The 24383-nt window shown below is 47.3% G+C and overlaps 1 protein-coding gene across 1 annotated transcript in view; it reads left to right on the top strand.

The window, feature by feature from the left end:
• The window catches only part of LOC136631364 (myeloid cell surface antigen CD33-like), a 70966-nt gene that overhangs the window by 37495 nt on the left and 9088 nt on the right, over positions 1-24383 (top strand). Inside the window, exons 4-6 of the mRNA XM_066605633.1 lie at positions 641-676; positions 11444-11572; positions 16094-16143. Of these exons, the coding sequence (XP_066461730.1) occupies positions 641-676; positions 11444-11572; positions 16094-16143 (215 nt within the window). The remainder of the gene's footprint in view (positions 1-640; positions 677-11443; positions 11573-16093; positions 16144-24383) is intronic.

Here is a 24383-nt window from a genome sequence, read left to right as displayed (position 1 = left end):
AGTGGTTCTAAAGTCAGGATCACCTGGAATGTCTTCCAAACAAAAAGAGATTCAAGTAAAAAACTTTGTAAAACAATTATGATGAGTGGGAGGAAACGTTTTGGCACTATGGTGGTGCCTGTCGGCCATCTTGATGTCTCCACGACACCCCTTCTAAACCTCTTGGAGAACAGTGACTTAAAGGGTTATTCCCACCTCAGCTTTTCATAGCCAAGATGGGAATTCACTGCTATGGCTACCTGCCAACTGACCAGAGCGTACTGAAAGAGCCAGGCTTCTAATTGAAGTAAATGGGAGTTATGCTGTTTCCGTAATTCCATAGCTCCCATTCACTTCAATGAGAGCTACAGAAAGAGACCAGCCCTAAGTACTTGGCTTTTTCCGATAGATAGTCAGAACAGAGATTCTGGGTTTTCTCATCTCAGCCATGAAAATCTGTGATGGAAATATCCCTTTAAAGTCTCCTTAAACATGAAGGATCTCCACAAGGAGAATAAGATATCTAGGAAAGCTGTTCTTAGTTACTAAAAATTGAATTATAAAAATAAAGGATACTTTTTAAATCTCTACTTTGTTTTTACTGATTTTGGCTTTTTTTTCCTATTATTAAAACTTCTTTTAACTGTATTTTTTGTTCCAGATTTTCCATCCTTTACAGACAAGGAGGATACAAATGGTAATGTCTTACTAATATAATTCTAAATCCTTTCACTGCTTCCCTTCACATCCTCAGTGAAATTATACAATTCTGTCAACCTGAAGTCACCACTAGGTAGAACCAATGGTGAAGCTAAAGACTTATGGGCCCTGGTGCAAAAGTTCAACTTGGGCCCCCTGACCCCCTTCTCCCGCACGACTATTCTTTATGGCTGGCAGTTGTTTTCTATCCATCACTTTTCACTGCAAATAAAGGATACTTTTTGAATCTCTACTTTGTTTTTACTGATTTTGGCTTCTCCTATTCTTTTATTATAATTTCTTTTAACTGTATTTTTTGTTCCAGATTCTCCATCCTTTACAGACAAGGAGGATACATGTTGTAATGTCTTACTAATATAATCCTAAATTCTTTCACTGATTCCCTTCACATCCTCAGTGAAATTATACAATTCTATCAACCTGAAGCCACCAGTAGGTAGAACCAGTGGTGTAGCTAAAGTCTTATGGGCCCTGGTACAAAAGTTCAACTTGGGCCCCCTGACCCCTTCACCCGCACGACTATTCTTTATGGCTGGCAGTTGTTTTCCATCCATAACTTTTCATTGCATCGCTGGGTCTTTTAAGTGACCCATTGCTGGAGCTCTAGCAGCTATAAACATTACTGGAGTATTAAAAAATTAGGTGCACGATACCCAAAATGTGTTTTGCTGCCCACATCCAAAATTAAAGTTATATATATGACATATCTATAGCACAACTTTTATAAAATGATGGGTTTAGATATTGTAGCTCAGCTCTAGTATAACTCTAAATAATGCAGTCACCACATAATAGTCCTATACCAGTTCCACAGAGTGATAGTGATTACAGGTGAAGTAATCTCCAATTAGTGTCATGTGGATGTGCTATGAAAGTCTCAGGTGGGAATAACCCATTAACCCCTTTAGTAGCACGCCCAGAAATTTTCCAGGAGGCGCTTCACTGCCCATAGCGATATAGCCCGGAAGATTTCTTGGCTATGTTTCACTACGGGACCTGCAGAGCACAATGCCATAAGCTATGGCATTGTGCTGTGCCAGCACAGTCCCGCAGAGAACACTGCAGAAGTTTTTAAAAAAGCAGGAAGATTTAACTGATCTGCAGGCAACTTCCTGCTTCTTTTTTTAAACTCATACGCTGCTTTGTTTACCGGTTGCTACGGAGACCAATCGTCTCTATGGCAGGGAAAGCTAGTGCTCGGCTGATTGAGGATAGCCAGGCACCAAGCTCTTACAGCAGAGAAAGGAGAAAACCTTTGCTCTCTGCTGTTTAACCCTTTATATGCCTGTGGTCTATGCGACTGCAGCATGTAAAGGGCTGTCAGCATCGGACCCCCTGATGGGTCTATGCAGCACCCGGAGGCTTGACTATAACCTCCAGGTCTGCCAGCAATCTCTGGCTGTTTAACCCTTTACATGCCGTGGTCTGTGCGACCACAGCATGTGAAGGGCTGACAGAGGAAGGGGGCTCCTTATGTCACCATTGGACCCCTGCAATGTGCTCAAGGGTCCTGATGGGTCTCTGTGGCAGCTTAGGCTATGATGCCCGAGTCAGACTGGGTTTTTTTAATAGTCACAGGCAGGTACAACTCCACTCTGGGCAATCTGTGTGGACCCACAGCATGGGTGGCTCCCTGGAACCCACCGACGGTACATAAATAAATCCCATTGCAGTGCTCACAATAGCTGACCTAACGTGAGATCAAATACATGTTGGCTTCGGCCCACACTGCATGCCCGAGTCAGACTGGGGTTTTTTAATAGTCACAGGTAGGTACAACTTCGCAATGGGAAGTCTGTGTGAATCCACAGCGTGGGTGGCTCCCTGGAACCCACCGACGGTACATAAATTTATCCCATTGCAGTGCCCCGAATAGCTGAGCTAACGTGAGATAAAATCCAGGTTGGCTTCAGCCCACACTGCATGCCCGAGTCAGACTGTTTTTTTTTAATAGTCACAGGTAGGTACAACCTCGCAATGGGAAGTCTGTGTGGATCCACAGCATGGGTGGCTCCCTGGAACCCACCGACGGTACATTAATAAATCCCATTGCAGTGCTCCCGATAGCTGACCTAACGTGAGATCAAATACAGGTTGGCTTTGGCACACGCTGCATGCCCGAGTCAGACTGGATTTTTTTTAATAGTCACAGGCAGGTACAGCTCCACAATGGGAAGTCTGTGTGGACCCACAGCATGGGTGGGTCCCAGGAAGCCACCGACGATACATTAATAAATCCCATTGCAGTGCCCCCGATAGCTGAGCTAACGTGAAATCAAATACAGGTGGCTTCGGCCCACACTGCATGCCCGAGTCAGACTCGGTTTTTTTAATAGTCACAGGCAGGTACAACTCCGGTCTGGGAAGTCTGTGTGGACCCACAGCATGGGTGGGTCCCAGGAAGCCACCGACGGTACATTAATAAATCCCATTGCAGTGCCCCCGAAAGCTGAGCTAACGTGAGATCAAATACAGGTTGGCTTCGGCCCACACTGCATGCCCAAGTCAGTCTGGCCTTTTTTCATAGTCACAGGCAGGTACAACTCCGCTATGGGAAGTCTCTGTGCTTCCACAGCTTGGGTGGCTCCCTGGAATTCACCGACGGTACATAAATAAATCCCATTGCAGTGCCCCAGATAGCTGAGCTAACGTGAGATAAAATCCAGGTTGTCTTCGGCCCACACTGCATGCCCGAGTCAGACTGTTTTTTTTTTAATATTCACAGGTAGGTACAACTCTGCTCTGGGAAGTCTGTGTGGACCCACAGCATGGGTGGGTCCCTGGAACCCACCGACAGTACATAAATAAATCCCATTGCAGTGCCCCCGATAGCTGACTTAACGTGAGATCAAATACAGGTTGGCTTCGGCCCACACTGCATGCCCGAGTCAGTCTGGCCTTTTTTCATAGTCACAGGCAGGTACAACTCCGCTATGGGAAGTCTGTGTGCACCCACAGCATGGGTGGCTCCCTGGAACCCACCGACGGTACATAAATAAATCCCATTGCAGTGCCCCGGATAGCCGAGCTAACGTGAGATCAAATACACGTGGGCTTCGGCCCACACTGCATGCCCGAGTCAGACTGGGTTTTTTTTAATATTCACAGGTAGGTACAACTCTGCTCTGGGAAGTCTGTGTGGACCCACAGCATGGGTGGGTCCCAGGAAGCCACCGACGGTACATTAATAAATTCCATTGCAGTGCCCCCGATAGCTGAGCTAACGTGAGACAAAATCCAGGTTGGTTTCGGCCCTCACTGCATGCCCAAGTCAGACTGGATTTTTTTAATAGTCACAGGCAGGTACAACTCCGCAATCGGAAGTCTGTGTGGACCCACAGCATGGGTGGGTCCAAGGAAGCCACTGATGGTACATTAATAAATCCCATTGCAGTGCCCCCGATAGCTGAGCTAACGTGAGATCAAATACAGGTTGGCTTCGGCCCACACTGCAGCCTTAGTCAGTCTGGCCTTTTTTCATAGTCACAGGCAGGTACAACTCCACTATGGGAAGTCTGTGTGCACCCAAAGCAGGGGTGGCTCCCTGGAACCCAACGACGGTACATAAATAAATCCCATTGCAGTGCCCCCGATAGCTGAGCTAACGTCAGATCAAATACAGGTTGGCTTCGGCCCACACTGCATGCCCTAGTCAGTCTGGGTTTTTTTGGGGGGCCAGATACGTAGAACACTGCGATGGGAAAACTTAGTGCACCCATACTATGCACAGACCCCTGTAATATTCCTGTAGCAAAGGTATAAGCTGACCCCACTAAAAGTTATGTTGCAGAAGCATAGGTAGACCCCAGTAACATTTATGTAGTTACAGTATAGACAGAGCCCCAGTAACATTTCAGTAGCAGCAGTATAGGCAGAGCCCAGTATTAGTAACATTTCAGTGGTAACAATATAGACAGACCCCAGTAACATTTCAGTTGCAGCAGTATAGGCAGAGCCCTGTAACATTTCAGTAGCAGCAGTATAGGCAGAGCCCAGTATTAGTAACATTTCAGTAGCAACAGTATAGACAGACCCCAGTAACATTTCCGTTGCAGCAGTATAGGCAGAGCCCAGTATTAGGTACATTTCAGTAGTAACAGTATAGACAGACCCCAGTAACATTTTAGTTGCTGAAGTATACGCAGACCCCAGAAACATTTATGTAGCAGCAGTATTGGCAGACCCCTGTAACATTTCTGCAGCTGAAGTTTAGGCAGATCCCTTTAACGTTAATGCAGTTACGCTCCTCTCCTTTGGCCCAAACAAGTTTTTCCGATAACTGTGGTAACACGAGAGAAAATACATGATGTGCATTGCTGATCCCCTGTCCCCAAGCGGGAGAAGGAGGTGGCATTACAAGGCCAAGACACCATGACCAGGACCCGCTATAGTCTGTGTGGGAAGCACATTAGCGGGCCCAGGGTCAGGCTCGGTTCCACGCCTCCACCTTGCATTTTGCCTCCATGGGCAAAATCAAACCTTCAGATACGAAAAAGAGCCAATGGACAAAGGTAAAGCCCCAGAACAAAAGTGGAAGCGACAACAGCTATGTGGAAAAGCTAGAATTTTCTGAGACAAGAGGGGCATTTGATAGTAATGAAAAGGATATTCTAGGTACTAAAAGTCTAAACTCTTCATCATCTCAATCAGAACTATGGAATGGCTTCATTCATATGTTTTCTGTTGACCATTTCAAAGTGTTGGCAATGCAAGTTTCTGGCTATACCACTCATCTTTGTCAGGAATTACCAAAGATGATCACAAGTAAAGGCCTCATCAATCAGTCCAAAATCTGTCTGGGAGTATGTGGATCTCAGCTGGCCTGCTTCCACCAAGGATATGTGCCTGCTGTTACTCTGTCCCCAGCCCTGCAGAGATGCTGTGTTCTATAGTCGGCTCTATTCCTACCTCAGCTGCACACTAAAATATGTAATTATTATCAGTACCAACAAGATGGAAGCCACTATTGCTCTACCGGTCGGCTGAATGCTTCAGCTAGGAATAATCCAATACGACCCCAGTTGTATTTAGTTGTTTTTCAGAACTGTAGCCAGGATTAAGAGGGACGGGGAAGGGGGTGGATTTCTATTGTGCCAGTTTAGGTGAAATTCTTGGACCGGCGCAAGACGGACCACACCGAAAGCATTTTCCAAGAATGTTTTCATTGTTGAAGGAGGAGGAGGGGGAAGGTTTAGAGGAGGTGGCATAGACCGCCGCAGATACCAGAACCGAGGAAGGACCCGCAATTCTGGGTGTGGGTAGGACGTGTGCGGTCTCAGGCTCTGACTCGGTCCCAGCCTCCATCTAATTCACCCAATGTGCCGTCAGGGAGATATAGTGGCCCTGCCCGCCTGTGCTTGTCCACGTGTCTGTTGTTAAGTGGACCTTGGCAGTAACCGCGTTGGTGAGGGCATGATTGATGTTACGGGAGACGTGCTGCTGTAGGGCTGGGACGGCACACCGGGAAAAATAGTGTCGACTGGGGACCGAGTAGCGCAGGACTGCCGCCATCATGTTTTTGGAAAGCCTCTGTTTCCACAAGCCTGTACGGCAGCATCTCCAGGCTGATCAATTTGGTAATGTGCACATTTAATGCTTGAGCGTGCGGGTGCATGGCTGCGTATTTGCGCTTGCGCTCCAAAGCTTGCGCTAGCGACAGCTGGATGCTGCGCTGAGAGACATTGCTGGATGGGGCGGAGGACAGCGGAGTCTGCCTGCTCATCAGAATAGCCTTGATGGGTGATATTATTACTAAGGTTGTAACTCGCGGACCCTAGTAACATTTCCGTAGCAGCAGTATAGGCAGAGCCCAGTAACATTTTAGTAGTAACAGTATAGACAAACCCTAGTAACATTTCAGTTGCAGCAGTATAGGCAGAGACCAGTAATATTTCAGTTGCAGCAGTATAGGCAGAGCCCTGTAACATTTTAGTAGCAGCAGTATAGGCAGAGCCCAGTATTAGTAACTTTTCAGTTGTAACAGTATAGACAGACCACAGTAACATTTCAGGAGCAGAAGTATAGGCAGACCAAAGTAACATTTCTGCTGCAGAAGTATAGGCAGACCCCTGTAGCATTACTGTGGCAGAAGTATAGGTAGGCAGACCCCAGTTACATTTCTGTAGCAAGAGTGTAGGCCAACCCCTGACACATTGGTGTACCATGAGTGTAGGCGAAGGCCAGAAAAATTACTTGGATTACAGTGTAGGCGAGGGCCCAAAAAATTGCTGTACCAACAATACAAATGTACCCCAGAAAAGTTGCTCAACCGAGAATGCAGGTGAAACCCATTAATATTTTAGCTTACTGTGGCTTAAAGTGTAACAGAGCCTGGAGGCAGCCCTGTTAAAAAAATTGGTTCATGTTGAAGTTTCAATGCTTTAGTTAGAAACGTAGAAATATTGTTTGAAAAAAGTTATATGAGGCTTTTAGGCCGCAGAAAAATTGGCAGTTCAGCGTGATGACATGATGCTTCAGGAGGAGGAGCAGGAGGAGGACTAATATCATACACAGATTGACAAAGGTAAATGTCCCTTTTTTCCGGTGATGGATAACAATGCTAGCATCCGCGGTTGCAGCAAAAAGATGCTTCCATCCGCGGGTGCAACCTACGTATTGTTTAGGTACCGCTGCTGTCCACTGGTGGAGAAGAGAAGTCTGGGGAAATCCAGGCTTTGTTCATCTTTATGAGTGTAAGCCTGTCGGCACTGTCAGTTGACAGGCGGATACGCTTATCCGTGACGATTCCCCCAGCTGTACTAAACACCCTTTCTGACAAAACGCTAGCTGCAGGGCAAGCAAGCACCTCCAGGGCATACAGCGCGAGTTTGTGCCACGTGTCCAGCTTTGACACCCAGTAGTTGTACGGAGCAGAGGCGTCACGGAGGACGGTGGTACGATCGGCTATGTACTCCCTCACCATCTTTTTACAGTGCTCCCTCCGACTCAGCCTTGACTGGGGAGTGGTGACACAGTCTTGCTGGGGAGCCATAAAGCGGGCAAAGGCCTTGGAGAGTGTTCCCCTGCCTGCGCTGAACATGCTGCCTGATCTCTGCGCCTCCCCTGCTACTTGGCCCTAGGAACTGTGCCTTCTGCCACTAGCGCTGTCCGATGGGAAGTTTACCATCAGTTTGTCCACCAGGGCCCTGTGGTATTGCATCACTCTCAAACCCCTTTTCTCTTCGGGAATGAGAGTGGAAAGGTTCTCCTTATACCGTGGGTCGAGCAGTGTGTACACCCAGTAATCCGTAGTGGCCAGAATGCGAGAGTCATGAGAAAGGCATCCTACCATGAAGTCAGCCATGTGTGCCAGGGTACCTGTACGCAACACATCGCTGTCCTCACTAGGATGATCACTTTCAGGATCCTCCTCCTCCTCCACAGGCCATACACGCTGAACAGATGAGAGGCAAGCAGCATGGGTACCCTCTGCAGTGGACCCAGCTGTCTCTTCCCCCTCCTCCTCCTCCTCAGGCTCCTCCCCCTCCTCCAAAACACGCTGAGATATAGACATAAGGGTGGTCTGACTATCCAGCGTCATACTCTCTTCCACCGTCTCCTGTTCCGACCGCAAAGCGTCAGCCTTTATGCTTTGCAGGTAACTTCTCAACAGGCATAGCAGAGGGATGGTGACGCTAATGATTGCAGCATCGCAGCTCACCATCTGGGTAGATTCCTCAAAGTTTCCAAGGACCTGGCAGATATCTGCCATCTTTGCCCACTCCTCTGTAAAGAATTGAGGAGGCTGACTCCCAGTACGCCGCCCATGTTGGAGTTGGTATTCCACTATAGCTCTACGCTGCTCATACAGCCTGGTCAACATGTGCAGGGCTGGGACGGCACACCGAGAAAAATAGTGGCGACTGGGGACCGAGTAGCGCGGGGCCGCCGCTGCCATCATGTTTTTGAATGCATCCGTTTCCTCAAGCCTGTACGACAGCATCTCCAGGCTGATCAATTTGGCAATGTGCACGTTTAAAGCTTGAGCGTGTGGGTGCTTGGTGGTGTATTTGCGCTTTCGCTCCAACGCTTGTGCTAGCAACAGCTGGACGCTGCGCTGAGAGACATTGCTGGATGGGGCCGAGGACAGTGGAGGTGAGGGTGTGGGTTCAGGCCGGGAGTCTTCGCTCTGGCCCTGCCTCTACCCCTGGCCACCCCACTGCCTCTTCCAACCTGTCCTGCTGCTGCACTTGCCTCCCCCTCTGAAGACCTGTCCTCAGTTGGCTTATCAAACCAGGTGAGGTCAGTCACTTCATCGTCCAGCGGCTCTTCCTCCGAATCCTCTGTGCGCTCCTCCCTCGGACTTAATGTCTTTACTATTGCCTCACTGATAGACAACTGTGTCTTATCATCATCATCGATCTCCTCACCCACTGAAAGCTCTTGAGACAGTTGCCGGAAGTCCCCAGCCTCATCACCCGCACCCCGGGAACTTTCCAAAGGTTGGGCATCGGTTACGACAAACTCCTCAGGTGGGAGAGGAACCATTTTTTCCCAATCAGGGCAGGGGCACGAGAACAGTTCCTGGGAGTCTGCCTGCTCATCAGAATGTGTCATTTTCATGGAGTGAGGAGGCTGGGAGGAAGAAAATGTGAAGCTGGGGACCCCAGAAACTTTCCTCGCTCCTAATCCCGCAGCAGCCGGCTGCGATTCACCTGGACCAGGAACTCGGCCTATGCCCACACCCTCACGTGGAACTCCGCGTCCTCACCTGCGTCCACATCCTCTAGCCCTACCCCTACCTCACAGCATGGTGGATTACGAATAGAGCAGACACAGAGCGGTGTAAAGATTTTTTGAATTCTTGGCGTGCAGTTGGAGGGAGACAGCGCTTATGTTACACAAACTGCAGCCAGACTAAAAATAATACGGAAGCCTGCAAGCAGGTCTAGCTATGCAATATGCAATAGTGATGCACCTGAACTCCCAGCAGCCACGCAGTGAAATGCAGATGGTCACAGGTAGCCGTAAGAAGGATTTAAAAAAAAAAATTGGGGGGGAAATGCAATGCAGGCTATATAGCGTATATCTGACTTTCCCTCTATCAGGGGCTGTCGCTGTACGCTCTGCGTGCAGTTCATGGCAGGCACAGGCGGTGTAAAAATTTTTGAATTCTTGGCATGCAGTTGGAGGGAGACAGCGCTTATGTTACACAAACTGCAGCCAGAAAAAAAATAATACAGAAGCCTGCAAGCAGGCCTAGCTGTGCAATAGTGAGGTACTAGAACTCCCAGCAGCCATGGAGTTAAATGCACACGGTCACAGGTAGCCCTAAGAAGGACCGTTGGGGTTCTTGTACACAGGATTCCACACTACCACTGTCCCTGCCTGACCAATACTGCCCCTATACTACGTAGTACAGACTGCAGCCTGAGAACGCTATAGCCTGCACATCCGATTAAAAAAAAAAAAAAAAAATGGCCAGAAAATGGCGCAAAACTTTCAGTGAAGGAAATGGAATTGACTCGAGTAACGCATGGTGCTTGTCTCGAGTAACGAGCAGCTCGAACCCCCTAATACTCGAATGAGTATCAAGCTCGGACGAGTACGCTCGCTCATCTCTAGTACTAATAATAAGTACAACCCATCCTGCTAAATAAAAACCCTTACACAACTCCGTTGCTAAAAAAAAATTAAAATGCTAGGGATCTTTGAATGCAGCGATAAAAAAATATTCAGTTTTTTTTAAACTGTGAAAATGTAGCGAAAAAAAATTATTACATTTTGGTATTGGCATAATCGTACTGGCCTGTAGATTTACTTTAATATATTATTTATACTGCTCAGAGAATGCAGTGAAAAATAAAAAACATGACAGAATTACAGATTTTGTTATTCTTGTCCCTAGAAAAAATTGAATAAAAATCTATCAAAATTTTACATGTTTCTAAAAAAATAGATAATTGAAAACTGGAGTTTATCCCGCAAAAATCAAGGCCTTCTAGAGCTCTGACAATGGAAAAATAACATTACTATGGCTCTTGGAATGCGGCGACACTTGGAATCTACATGATGACTAAATGTTGTGGTTTTTCAGGTTGTAGTTCTGAAGGTCAAAGGTATTCCACTGCACTACTAGATGGGTGCAGGGCTGTCGCCAGCATGAGCCAAACCCGGGCAGTTGTCAGGGCCCACAGCGCACAGGGGCCGAGAAAGAGAAGGAGCCCGGGCTGCTGGGTATGGTACATCAGTCAAGATCCACTTATTTTAATTTTAAAATCTGTTTAATAAAATAAAAACAGTACATACTCGCCTCCTCTGTCGCTCCCCGGCAGCTGTAGTCGGCACCACTGTCCCCGCTGTCTGACTAAGGGGTTATGTAATCATGTGGTTTGCCACATGATCAGTGCAGATATTTCGGGATCACTGAGATCGAGGACGGTCTGCAGTAATGATGTGTGTGTCACATGATTGCATAACTCGAAAGTTAGACTTCGGACCAGTGTCGCCGACTGCTGCTGCCGGGGAGCTACAGAGGAGGTATGTACTGTTTTTATTTTATCCCATTTTTAAAAGGCAGCAAAAGGTGTCACTATTACTGAAAAGTGGCAAGAGAAGGTATTATTACTGACTGGTGCAAAACAGGGTATTATTGTTAACTGGGGCATTGCTAGAAAGAGGGGCCCACTGAGATGTCTTGCATGATCTAATGACAAGATGTAACATTTAGTGGTGGGACAACCCCTGTAAGCCTGTATTGTAGTAGTGTCATACCTGATGAAACTCATCATTGCCATCTTTGTAGTTTGTACAGTTAGAGTCGTGGATTCCATCTTCATTATTGGGATAGTTATTGGGAACATCGCCGCCTTCATTCTCATTAATGTGGCGTCCTATTTCTGTCTGAAGAGACACATGGAGAAAAGACAATTAGGTAAGGGAGGACAGTATTTGGCTGCACTGAGCACAAAGCTCTACAGTTTGGATTTCAATCTATATAAAATGTTGAACGACTTTTAAAATATTTTGCTAGAAGATTATATATAAAGCTGCCATGGACGAGGCAAATGTGCATAGATAGTTATAGATGTACTAGTAGAAAACAGCTTGCTGTTCTTCACTTCTGTTGGCTCTTCGTTGCCTTATTCTCTCTGCAGCTCGGTGCTCCATTTCGCTATATTCAAGGATGTATTAGGATTTTACAGGACTTAAAGGGGTTGTCCCACTTCTAGCTGTTTCGCTACAGGAAGCAGACAGCTCCACACATTGCACAATGACTCAGGTTGGTACTGCAGGCTGAGTCCCATTCCCTTCAATAGGACTCAGCCTGCATTACCAACTCTGGCCACTGAGTAATCTACGGAGCTGTCTGATTCCTGCAACAAAACAGCAAGAAGTGGGACAACCCCATAACTTTGTAATTTGTTAAATCAAGATTTTGCCACTACATGAAACAGTCATCTTGGAACCTCAGCAGATGATTGATAAAAAGTGAACATTTTATGATGTAGGTTTGTGTGTTTGATTGAGAGAGATAGCTTTGCACCACTTGGGTGGATGTAGATGATGTGAGGCGCAAAGTTTGTTGTACAGAATGGGCCACATAACTCATTTGAAAACTGTCTAAAAGAAAATATTTGCTGCCCATAGCAACCAATCACAATACAGCGTTCATGTTATCTCAGCAGTATAAGAAATTAAAGCTACACTGTGATTGGTTACTATGGGCAACAAAGATTTTCTTTTGACAGCTTTTATAAGAGTGTGGTGCCGGCTACCTTACTCGTGGTCCAGCTTTTTGATGCTATGGTGAAGATGAGTGAATGTGAGGCATAGAATGTAGTGACCCAATGCATACACATGAGGGCTGAGCTGTTTCAATAACAAACCACACCATATCAGGCTCACATTTGTATATGTGTATATATATATATATGTGTGTATATATATATATGTATATATATATATATATATATATATACAGTATATATATATATAAATAGATAAGCACTAGCTGTAATCGTCTGAGCGCTCAGCCAATCAGCACAGCCCTTTCAGGAGGCGGGGATTTTTAAATCCCTGCCTGCTGAAAGTGCTGGACAGCAGTGCCAAGGAGCCAGCCGGAGGACGCTTCTGAGCAACGGAGAGGTGATTTTTCCTTTTTTAACCAGTTAATGATGATTTTCAGGGAAGGGCTTATATTTCAAGTCCTTCCCCGAAAATCATACTGCAGGGGTTGCCACAAACCATTGCTTTCAATGAGACCGGCAGCAGTGCCGATCCTATTGAAAGTAATGGGATACCATGCTGCACTTCTGCCACAGCTGTCACAGCTGTGACAGCTGTGGCAGAGGATTCTTTCATCCCTGTGGTCCCTGCGGGGATGAAGGAAACTCCTGCCACAGCTGTGACAGCTGTGGCAGAAGTCCGCGGTATTCTCCCTATGTTTTCAATGTACAAAGTACAAATCACCTTAAAAAAACAAGCCCTCACACAGCTGCCATGATAGAAAAATAAAATGGTGAGAGTCAAAAGATAGCGACAAAGTGATTTTTTTCAAATGTATTTTTTTAAGTACTACTACATAAAAACTATAGAAACTTGATATTGCTGTAATAGTAAACGAGATAACATCATCTTTACTGCACCATGAATGCTGTAAAAACATTCCCACGCTTCCCCACAAAAAATGCCTTTGTCCATTTGGCCCCTGTTAGATAAAAAAAATTAAATGTCAGCGCCTCATCTTTCTCTAGAGATTTGTATATAGGTGAATATTAAGCAGACTCACCTGGTGCTCAGCAGAACTCCCAATCTGAGAGCCCGCTGGCACCCGATATAAACGATCGCCCGTAAACCACCCTGGGTTTCAAATCCGGATTTCTGAGAGCCGACTCGGGAATACAGCCCACCACAGGTTGTGGTACAAAGTAGCAATCCAGGAAAATTTAAAAGTTCCCCACGCTCAAGGATCCCAAGGATACACTATAGGACTCTGCGGTCCATACAATACTATTTTATTTAACATGCAACGCGTTTCGGCAATAAGCTTGCCCTTATCAAGCATAACATAAGTTTAAGCAATACACACATTTATACATTTCAATAAATTACAAGAATTTACTCAGATTCTCTGATAGACGCCACTGTCGGGGCCATCTTGTCATCACATGTTCAACACGTCATTTCCAGACACACACACACACGTGACCCTAAACGTCAGTCATTTACTCAGTGAAACTCATTCATTTATAAAAAGACTCTATTCACTCTGTTTACTATCATGGGGAGTGATTCCCTTCTATTACCTCTTTCACCTTCTCATTCGAGGTGCCTTATATTGGTTATATTTAATCTTAAAAGCACTATGAAACAAATATAAATAGTATTCATAAACCCATCTAATTTACTTTATGTATAAATATATAATTTAAAATAAAGGGCTATATCGGCCCATATTTCATTAATGTAGTATATAAAAAATGTAATTATTATGAATATATAAAATTTTATTTAGAAAAAAAAAATGTATTTAAAAAAATTAAAGACGGGGATATAAACCTTTTATATTTTTTCTAGTACTTCATTCAGTCCTAGCAGTACCAAGGTGCGCAACCTGTAGATCCAGTACATTTCCTTAATTGGCTTATAGATTTGCTATTAATTAATTCTAAAGGGGTTACTATTAGAGATGAGCGAGCATACTCGCTAAAGCACTACTCGCTCGAGTAATGTGCTTTAGACGAGTATCTCCCTGCTCATCCCTGAAGATTCGGGGGCCGCCGCAGCTGACAGGTGAGTTGCGGCGGGTAGCAGGGGTGAGCGGGCGGGAGAGAGGGAGAGAGAGATCTCCCCTCCGTTCCTCCCCGCCGCTCCCTGCTCCGCGGCGGCCCCCGAATCTTCAGGGACGAGCAGGGAGATACTGGTCTACAGCACATTACTCGAACGAGTAGTGCTTTAGCGAGTATACTCGCTCATCCCTAGTTACTATTAATTCATCGGACTGACAATTATGTGTTTCCGCATAATGCCGAGACACACTATGCTTACTATAGCCCCTCTTTATGTTAAATTTATGGTTAGCTATACGTGTCCTTAATGCATTTTTTGTTCTTCCTACGTATCTCATCCCGCATTTACATTCTAGCATATATATAACGTATCTGCTATCGCAGTCTAATCTATCTTTGAATTTTAAAGTAATCTCCTCTTTAGATCCCATATTTATAGATTTCCTCTGTCTTTTTATATGCTGGCAGCATTTGCATCTACCTTTATTGCATCTAAAAATCCCTAATCTATTATCAAGATTGCCATTTTCATTATTTTTTTAGTTTTTCTCAATTCAGGTCTGAAGGGTGCTAATAAATTTTGTATAGATCTATTTTTCCGAAAAATGAGTCTGGGATTCTTTTCCAAACCAACTTGTAATATAGAAATTTTTTAAAGTTTTTCACTGCATTATATTGCACATGAAATGGCAGCTTTAAAGATGGCAGCACACAAAACTTCAGCATGTTTCCCAAAATCTTGGGTATTAAATCACTCTTAGGGCTTGTTCAGATGAGTGCTGTCAGCCCGCAGGATAAGGGCGCCCACCCACTGGCAATTTTTTTCCCTGCGAAATTCGCTGCATTTTTTTTCTCTGCAGGGGTCTATGGGACTTGTAATGTTAAAATCGCGATCGCGCAAAATCGCAATTTACCGCGAAATCGCGATTTTGCGCGATTGCGATTTTAACATTACAAGTCCCATAGACCCCTGCAGAGAAAAAAATGCTGCGAATTTCGCAGGAAAAAAAAAACGCCAGTGGGTGGGCACCCTAAGGGCGAGCACCCACTGGCGTTTTTTTACCTGCGTTTTGCGTTTTTCCTGCACAGGCATAGAGATAACATGTGTTCCTCTCCACTGGCGTTTTTTTTGCGTTGCGTTTGCGTTTTTAACATAGGAACTGTCAGTTGCATATGTGTCCTTATTTTTCTCCTAATGCACCCATGAATGTCAATGGAAATTAACGGAAAAGCCGCGAAAACGCCGCGAAAAACACCGCGAAAAACGCGCGGAAAACGCAATCGCCAGTGGGTGCTCGCCCTAAGTGTGCACAGAAAACACTTCTATAAGAACCAATGGGTAGCAGCGCAGAATCCCAGCACCTGCGAAAGATAGGACAGGTTTAGGGTGTGCGCCAAAATAGGACCTGTCCTATCTTTGGTGCGTGCTTCCTATAGACTACTATGGGAGCTGGAAAACACGCACGTGCCATGTAATACTCAGGTTCTCCTGTTATGGCCGCTGCAGCAGAAATATGTGGCCAGGTACTTCTGAGAAGCAGTAGTCAAGTTGGGATGACCTCTTTATGTTAATGCTAATGGTAATAACTAGAAGTGGGGGTAAATACTTATCTAACAAAACTGTAAGAACATGCAACTGACTAAAAATATACTTTATTTTCCAGGAAATGCATCTCCTGACTCCAAGACACAAGATATGGAATCCACATATCAGGTACGAGCTCAAAGGAAAATATTAAAATGAGCTGTTTTATTCCTTCCCTTCTCATTGGAACGTGAAACCTCATCCCCTTGTATAGAAAGTATTTGGGAGGCATCATTCCTTAATATGCAGATGTGTCTTTCCTTAAGGTTACCTGGACAAACAAAGATGGCTGACAGGGTCTGCATTTGTGGCAGGAGGTTGAAGCACACTGAGTAATTGCCCAGGACCCCCATCCCCTCCCTCTATTCTGAACCACCACTACCACTACTGCCATTCAGCTGCAGCGCTGCCTGTCTTGAGTGATTGGGCAGTGCACAACTGAAAGGCAAGCACAGCTACCTGTCAGTGGCCAGTATGCATCTGCAGAGGCAAGAGCAGGCTTGCTGGGTGTCAGGTTGTGCTGCTGGGATCAATTGTTCTACAGGGTTCCAGAAGCACACCTTCTCAGGTGAGTGAATTTGGCTGGCTGGGTGTGGTGTTCTCCTGCTAGCCAATCACTTCCAGTCTGTTTGCAAGAAGAAGCTGGTATGCCTTTACTCTATGGTTTGGTTTCCCTAGTGAGCAGTCATGGTTCCTTTGCAGCTTACTGCGTGTTTGGGGTCTGGTTTCCCTGTCTGTGCAGCTTGCTGTGTGTTTGGTGTCTGGTATCCCTTCACTTTAGGGTTGGTTGGTCTTTCATGCCTGTACATTAGAGATGAGCGAGCACCAAAATGCTCGGGTGCTCGTTACTCGAGTCGAACTTCCCGCGATGCTCGAGGGTTCGTTTCGAGTAACGAACCCCATTGAAGTCAATGGGCGACCCAAGCATTTTTGTATATCGCCGATGCTCGCTAAGGTTTTCATTTGTGAAAATCTGGGAAATTCAAGAAAGTGATGGGAACGACACAGAAACGGATAGGGCAGGCGAGGGGCTACATGTTGGGCTGCATCTCAAGTTCCCAGGTCCCACTATTAAGCCACAATAGCGGCAAGAGTGAGCCCCCCCTCCAAACAATTTTTACTTCTGAAAAACCCTCATTAGCAAGGCATACCTTAGCTAAGCACCACACTACCTCCAACAAAGCACAATCACTGCCTGCATGACACTCCGCTGCCACATCTCCTGGGTAACATGCTGCCCAACCCCCTGCACGACCCAGTGTCCACAGCGCACACCAAAGTGTCCCTGCGCAGCCTTCAGCTGCCCTCATGCCACACACTGGCCTCTTAGCCACACCACCCTCATGTCTATTTATAAGTGCGTCTTCCATGAGGAGGAACCGGAGGCACACACTGCAGAGAGTTGGCAGGGCCAGGCAGCGACCCTCTTTAAAAGGGTCGGGGCGATAGCCCACAATGCTGTACAGAAGCAATGAGAACTCCAATCCTGTGCCACCTCCGTCAGGAGCTGCAAACATGGGCATAGTAATGGGGAATCCATGTGCCACACAGCATTCATTCTGTCAAGGTGTCGCATAGCTCAATCCACACTGCAAGGGGAAAGCCGCCAGCGCTCTGCCCCTACCCAAGTCAGTCAGTGCCTTTGTTTGCACCAACAGCATAGGTGGGTCCTAGGAAACCCAAGACATGAACAAAAAATTGATCTGAGCGGCCAAACATGGCAGACTAGCACCGCGCCCACGGCATGGGCCTCGGCCCACAGATTCAGCAATCCTAGGCTGAAAGAGGACTTTCACTGCACCCAGGACATAGGACTCTGCACAAACCCTCAGCAGACTCCAATGCTAGCGTAGCTGTGCACATCTCATCAGCGCTGTATTGCTCCTGTAGTTTGTCCCAATGCAGTGCCCCGGATAGTAGCGCTAACGTCAGATTAAGTACAGGTGGGCTTCGGCCCACACTGCATGCCCCAGTCAGACTGGGGTTCTTTATAAGTAGACACAGGCAAATACAACTCCGTGTGGACCGACAGCATGGGTGGGTCCCAGGAAGCCACCGGCGTTACATAAATAAATCCCATTGCATTGCCCAGCACGGCTGAGGTAACGTCAGATTAAACGCAGGTGGGCTTCGGCCCACACTGCATGCCCCAGTCAGACTGGGTTTTTTTTTTATAAGTAGACACAGGCAGGTACAACTCCCTAATGTGAAGTCCGTGTGGACCGACAGCATGGGTGGCTCCCTGGAACCCACCGGCGGTACATAAACAAATCCCATTGTAGTGCCCAGCACAGCTGAGGTAACGTCAGATTAAATGCAGGTGGGCTTCGGCCCACACTGCATGCCCCAGTCTGACCGGGGTTTTTAATACATAGACACTGGCAGGTACAAATCCGTAATGTGAAGTCCCTGTGGACCCACAGCATGGGTGGCTCCCTGGAACCCATCGGCGGTACATAAATGTATCCCATTGCAGTGCCCTGCTCAGCAGAGCTAACTTCAGATACAATACAGGTGGGCTTCGGCCCACAGTGCATGCCCAAGTCAGACTGGTAATATGTACCTTAACAGTAACCGCGTTGTTGGGAATGTGGTCGCGACTGCGGACCTAGTAGCGCGGTTTTATTTAGTTGGTTTTCGGAATGTGGCCAGGATTAAATGGGCCGTGGCGGGGGGATGGTGGGGGGGCTCTCTTGTTGTGTCGTTAAAGGTGAAATTCTTGGACTGCCACCAGATGGACCAATGCTAAGGTATTTGCCAAGAATGTTTTCATTGTTGGAGGAGGAGGGGGATGTTTTTGAGGCACTACGTGTCCTCTCCACGTGTCTGTGGTTATATGCACCTTAACAGTAACCGCGCTGGTGGGAAATGGCCTCGCTGTCAGCATGTCTTTGGTAAGCCTCCGTTTCCGCACCCCAGTGACATAGCATTAGCAGCGGTATAGGCAGAGCCCAGAATTAGTAACATTTCAGCGGTAGCATTAGGGACAGGCCCCAGTAACATATCACTAGCAGCAGTATAGGGGGAGCACAGTATTAGTTCCATTTCAGTAGTAGTAGCAGTCAAGACAGGCCCCAGTAACATATCACTAGCAGCAGTATAGGGGGAGCACAGTATTAGTTCCATTTCAGTAGTAGTAGCAGTCAAGACAGGCCCCAGTAACATATCACTAGCAGCAGTATAGGGGGAGCACAGTATTAGTTCCATTTCAGTAATAGTAGCAGTCTGGACAGGCCCCAGTAACATATCACTAGCAGCAGTTTAGGGGGAGCACAGTATTAGTTCCATTTCAGTAATAGTAGCAGTCTGGACAGGCCCCAGTAACATATCACTAGCAGCAGTATAGGGGGAGCACAGTCTTAGTTCCATTTCAGTAGTAGTAGCAGTCAAAACAGGCCCCACTAACAATTCCGAAGCAGCAGTATAGGGGGAGCACAGTCTTAGTTCCATTTCAGTAGTAGTAGCAGTCAAGACAGGCCACAGTAAAATTTCCGTTGCAGCAGTTTAGGGAGATAACAGTCTCTTTCACATTTCAGTAGTTGCAGTATAGACAAGGCCCCAGTTACATTTATGTAGCAAAAGGGTAGGCCAACCCCACACACCTTGCTGTACCATGGGTGCAGGCGAAGCCCATAAAAATTACTAGGATTACACTGTAGGCGAGGGCCCAAAAAAATTGGTGTACCAACACTACTAATGTACCTCAGAAAAATCGCCCATGCCCAACCAAGAGGGCAGGTGAAACCCATTAATCGCTTTGGTTACTGTGGCTTAATTTGTAACTAGGCCTGGAGGCAGCCCAGTTAAAATAAAAATTGGTTCAGGTGCAAGTGTCAACGCTTTAATGAGCATTGAAACGTATAAACATTGTTTACTAAAGTCATATGCCTGAGCCTTGTGGGCCTAAGAAAAATTGCCCATTCGGCCTGATTACGTGAGGTTTCAGGAGGAGGAGCAGGAGGAGGAGGATGAATATTATACACAGATTGATGAAGCTAAAAGGTCCCCGTTTTTCATGGTGATAGAGAACGGATTTAGAGAGATAGATTTGGCTATGTGCATGTTTAACGCTTGAGCGTACGGGTGCGTGGCGGCGTACTTGCGCTTGCGCTCAAACAGTTGTGCTAGCGACGGCTGGACGCTGCGCTGAGAGACATTGCTGGATGGGGCCGAGCACAGCGGAGGTGAGCGTGTGGGTGCAGACCGGGAGACGGTCGTGCCTGTGTCCTGAGAGGCGGGTTGGATCTCAGTGGCAGGTTGGGGAACAGGGGGAGAGGCAGCGGTGCAAACCGGAGGCGGTGAACGGCCTTCGTCCCACCTTGTGGGGTGCTTGGCCATCATATGCCTGCGCATGCTGGTGGTGGTGAGGCTGGTGGTGGTGGCTCCCTGGCTGATCCTGGCGCGACAAACCTTGCACACCACAGTTCATCGGCCGTCTGCACTCTCAGTGAAAAACTGCCACATCTTTGTGCACCTCGGCCTCTGCAGGGTGGCATGGCACGAGGGGGCGCTTTGGGAAACAGTTGGTGGATTATTCGGTCTGGCCCTGCCTCTACCCCTGGCCAATGCACTGCCTCTTCCGACCTGCCCTGCTGCTGCACTTGCCTCCCTCTCTGAAGACCTGTCCTCAGTAGGCTTAGCAAACCAGGTGGGGTCAGTCACCTCATCGTCCAGCTGCTCTTCCTCCGAATCCTCTGTTCCTCCTCCCTCGGACTTACTGCCCTTACTACTACCTCACTGATAGACAACTGTGTCTCATCGTCATCGTCCTCCTCACCCACTGAAAACTCTTGAGACAGTTGCCGGAAGTCCCCAGTCTCCTCACCCGGACCCTGGGAACTTTCCAAAGGTTGGGCATCGGTCACGACAAACTCCTCCGGTGGGAGAGGAACCATTGCTGCCCAATCTCGGCAGGGGCCCGAGAACAGTTCCTGGGAGTCTGCCTGCTCCTCAGAATGTGCCATTTTCATGGAGTGAGGAGGCTGGGAGGAAGGAGGAGCAGCAGCCAGAGGATTCAGAGTTGCAGCTGTGGACGGCGTAGAAGACTGGGTGGTCGATAGATTGCTGGATGCACTTTCTGCCATCCACGACAGGACCTGCTCACACTGCTCAGATTCTAATAAAGGTCTACCGCGTGGACCCATTAATTGTGAGATGAATCTGGGGACCCCAGAAACTTGCCTCTCTCCTAATCCCGCAACAGTCGGCTACGATACACCTGGACCAGGAGCTCGGCCTGTGCCCACACCCTGACTTGGGCCTCCGCGTCCTCGCCCCCGTCCATGTCCTCTAGGCCTACCCCTACCCCTTAGCATGGTGTATTACGAGTAGAGCAGAAACAGAACGCTGTAATTAAATGTGCCGCTTATTGGCCTGTGGTTGGAGGCTGACTTCGGTTACGGAACGCACAGCAGAGCCAGGAAACAATAATGCGCAAGCCTGTAGTCAGACCTAGGTGCGTATGACTGAGCTACTGGAATTCGCAGGGCAGAAGCAGTCAAGTGGCCAAAGGCCAGTGGTAGGCCTTAAGTATTTTGCTTCAATTTTTTTTAAATGATGAGGTGAAAAACCAGACAGACACCGTATGCAGTGTATATATGTATACTCTTTCCCTCTGGCGGGATGACGGCGATCATCTAACGGACACAGCAGAGCCAGGAAACAATTATGCGCATGGCTGGGTATTAATCAGCGACTACTACCCCCAGCAAACACGCCGTAAACTGAAGACGGTCACAGGCAGGCCAAATATAGTATTTTTTTCCACTTTTTGGGAAAAAAAAACACTGCCTCTGATATACCCTGTATTTGGATTTCCCTGTTGGAGGATGCCTGTGGTTACTGAAAGCCCAGTGCAGCCAGGAAACAATTATGCGCAAGGCTGGGTATTATTCAGCGACTACTACCCCCAGTAAACACACCGTAAACTGAAGACGGTCACAGGCAGGCCAAATATAGTATTTTTTTCCACTTTTTGGGAAAAAAAACCACTGCCTCTGATATACCCTGTATTTGGATTTCCCTGTTGGAGGATGACTGTGGTTACTGAAAGCCCAGTGCAGCCAGGAAACAATTATGCGCAAGGCTAGGTATTAAAGGAGATGTCCCGAGGCAGCAAGTGGGTCTATACACTTCTGTATGGCCATAATAATGCACTTTGTAATATACATTGTGCATTAATTATGAGCCATACAGAAGTTATAAAAAGTTTTATACTTACCTGCTCCGTTGCTAGCGTCCTCGTCTCCATGGAGCCGACTAATTTTTGGCCTCCGATGGCCAAATTAGCCGCGCTTGCGCAGTCCGGGTCTTCAGCAGTCTTCTATGGAGCCGCTCGTGCCAGAGAGCGGCTCCGTGTAGCTCCGCCCCGTCACGTGCCGATTCCAGCCAATCAGGAGGCTGGAATCGGCAGTGGACCGCACAGAAGAGCTGCGGTCCACGAAGGTAGAAGATCCCGGCGGCCATCTTCAGCAGGTGAGTATGAAGACGCCGGACCGCCGGGATTCAGGTAAGCGCTGTGCGGGTGGTTTTTTTAACCCCTGCATCGGGGTTGTCTCGCGCCGAACGGGGGGGGGGTTAAAAAAAAAAAAAACCCGTTTCGGCGCGGGACATCTCCTTTAATCAGCAACTACTACCCCCAGCACACACGCGGTAAACTGAAGACGGTCACAGGCAGGCCAAATATAGTCTTTTTTTCCACTTTTTGGGAAAAAGCCCACTGCCTCTGATATACCCTGTATTTGGATTTCCCTGTTGGAGGATGACTGTGGTTACTGAAAGCCCAGTGCAGCCAGGAAACAATTATGCGCAAGGCTGGGTATTAATAAGCGACTACTACCCCCAGCACACACGCAGTAAACTGAAGACGGTCACAGGCAGGCCAAATATAGTCTTTTTTTCCACTTTTTGGGAAAAAGCCCACTGCCTCTGATATACCCTGTATTTGGATTTCCCTGTTGGAGGATGACTGTGGTTACTGAAAGCCCAGTGCAGCCAGGAAACAATTATGCGCAAGGCTGGGTATTAATCAGCGACTACTACCCCCAGCAGACATGCAGTAAAACTGAAGACGGTCATAGGCAGGCCAAATATAGTATTTTTTCCCACTTTTTGTGAGAAAGCCCACTGCCTATATAGCCAGTAGACCTCTTTCCCTGTACCACTGTCCCTGCCTCACCAGTACTGCCCCTATACTCTGTAAAATGACTGCAGACTGAGGACGCTATGGTCTGCACGCCTGATATACAAAAAAAAAAAAAAAATTGCGCAACACTGCTAAAAGTAGCCTCAATAGTACTGCACATGGTCAGATGTGGCCCTAAGAAGGACCGTTGGGGTTCTTGAAGACAAAAATTACACCTAACACTCTCCCTATAGCAGCTACAGCAAGACAGCACTTTCCCTGATCTCTCTCAGCATGCATCTGTGGCGAGCCGCGGGCGGGGCAGATTTGAATACTCGGGTGTCATCTGATCTCCCCAGCCACTCACTGCAGGGGGGTGGGATAGGGCTGGAATGTCACAGGAGGAAGTTGTAATGCCTTCCCTGTGTTTCTATTGGCCAGAAAAGCGCACAAATTTCTCAGGGAAGGAAATGTAATGGAGTCGAGCACCGCGTGGTGCTCGTCTCGAGTAACGATTATTTCGAACACCTTAATACTCGAACGAGCATCAAGCTCGGACGAGTACGCTCGCTCATCTCTACTGTACATGTGTTATGTGTTTGAACAGTGGCTGGTCGGGTTTTTGTGAAGGTGGCCAGGCATTAGGTGTGGAGAGCCCTGTTCTGTGTATATGTTGTGAACAGCGCCCTGTTCTATATGCCTGTGCTGGTGGCTAGACATTAGGTGTGATCTGTCCTGTTCTATTTAGTTGTTCTGTCTTGCAGGCTAACCCTAGTGTGTTGGTGTGTGATTTGTGTTCTGCGTCCTAGTCGGTTCTGGTTCCATGTATGAACCCTTCATGGATAGTCAGGACCGAGGTTCCAGCATGGGGCTGCCTTTACCAAGGCGATCACCTTGCCTATTAGGTAGGGTCCTGCCATCCTCCCTTCAGTGTGGGTTGAATTGTCTTGCTAGTGTAGAGACTGCGAGACTTAAGGGCTCTTAATCGCTGGGCTTGAAGCTTAAGTGACTTGGCCAATTCACAAACTAATCCCTCGTATTGATTAACAGCAATTCCACCTGTTATGTGTGCTGGTATGCAAGGTGAGTGTTGGTTTCCTGTTGGCATTCCTTATCCTTGGTCACGTTTCTGTGGGTCCGGTGCTCACTTGCCCACACGAACGCAACACGGGGCCTCTAGTCCATCCTTGTCTGTGCCGACACCACTAACTAGCCAAGAATCCATGGCTGAAGGTCCACTCTCTGC

The sequence above is a fragment of the Eleutherodactylus coqui genome, chromosome 6 (assembly GCF_035609145.1).
Source record: "Eleutherodactylus coqui strain aEleCoq1 chromosome 6, aEleCoq1.hap1, whole genome shotgun sequence".
NCBI lineage: Eukaryota > Metazoa > Chordata > Amphibia > Anura > Eleutherodactylidae > Eleutherodactylus > Eleutherodactylus coqui.
This window is presented reverse-complemented; position numbering and strand designations above follow the sequence as displayed.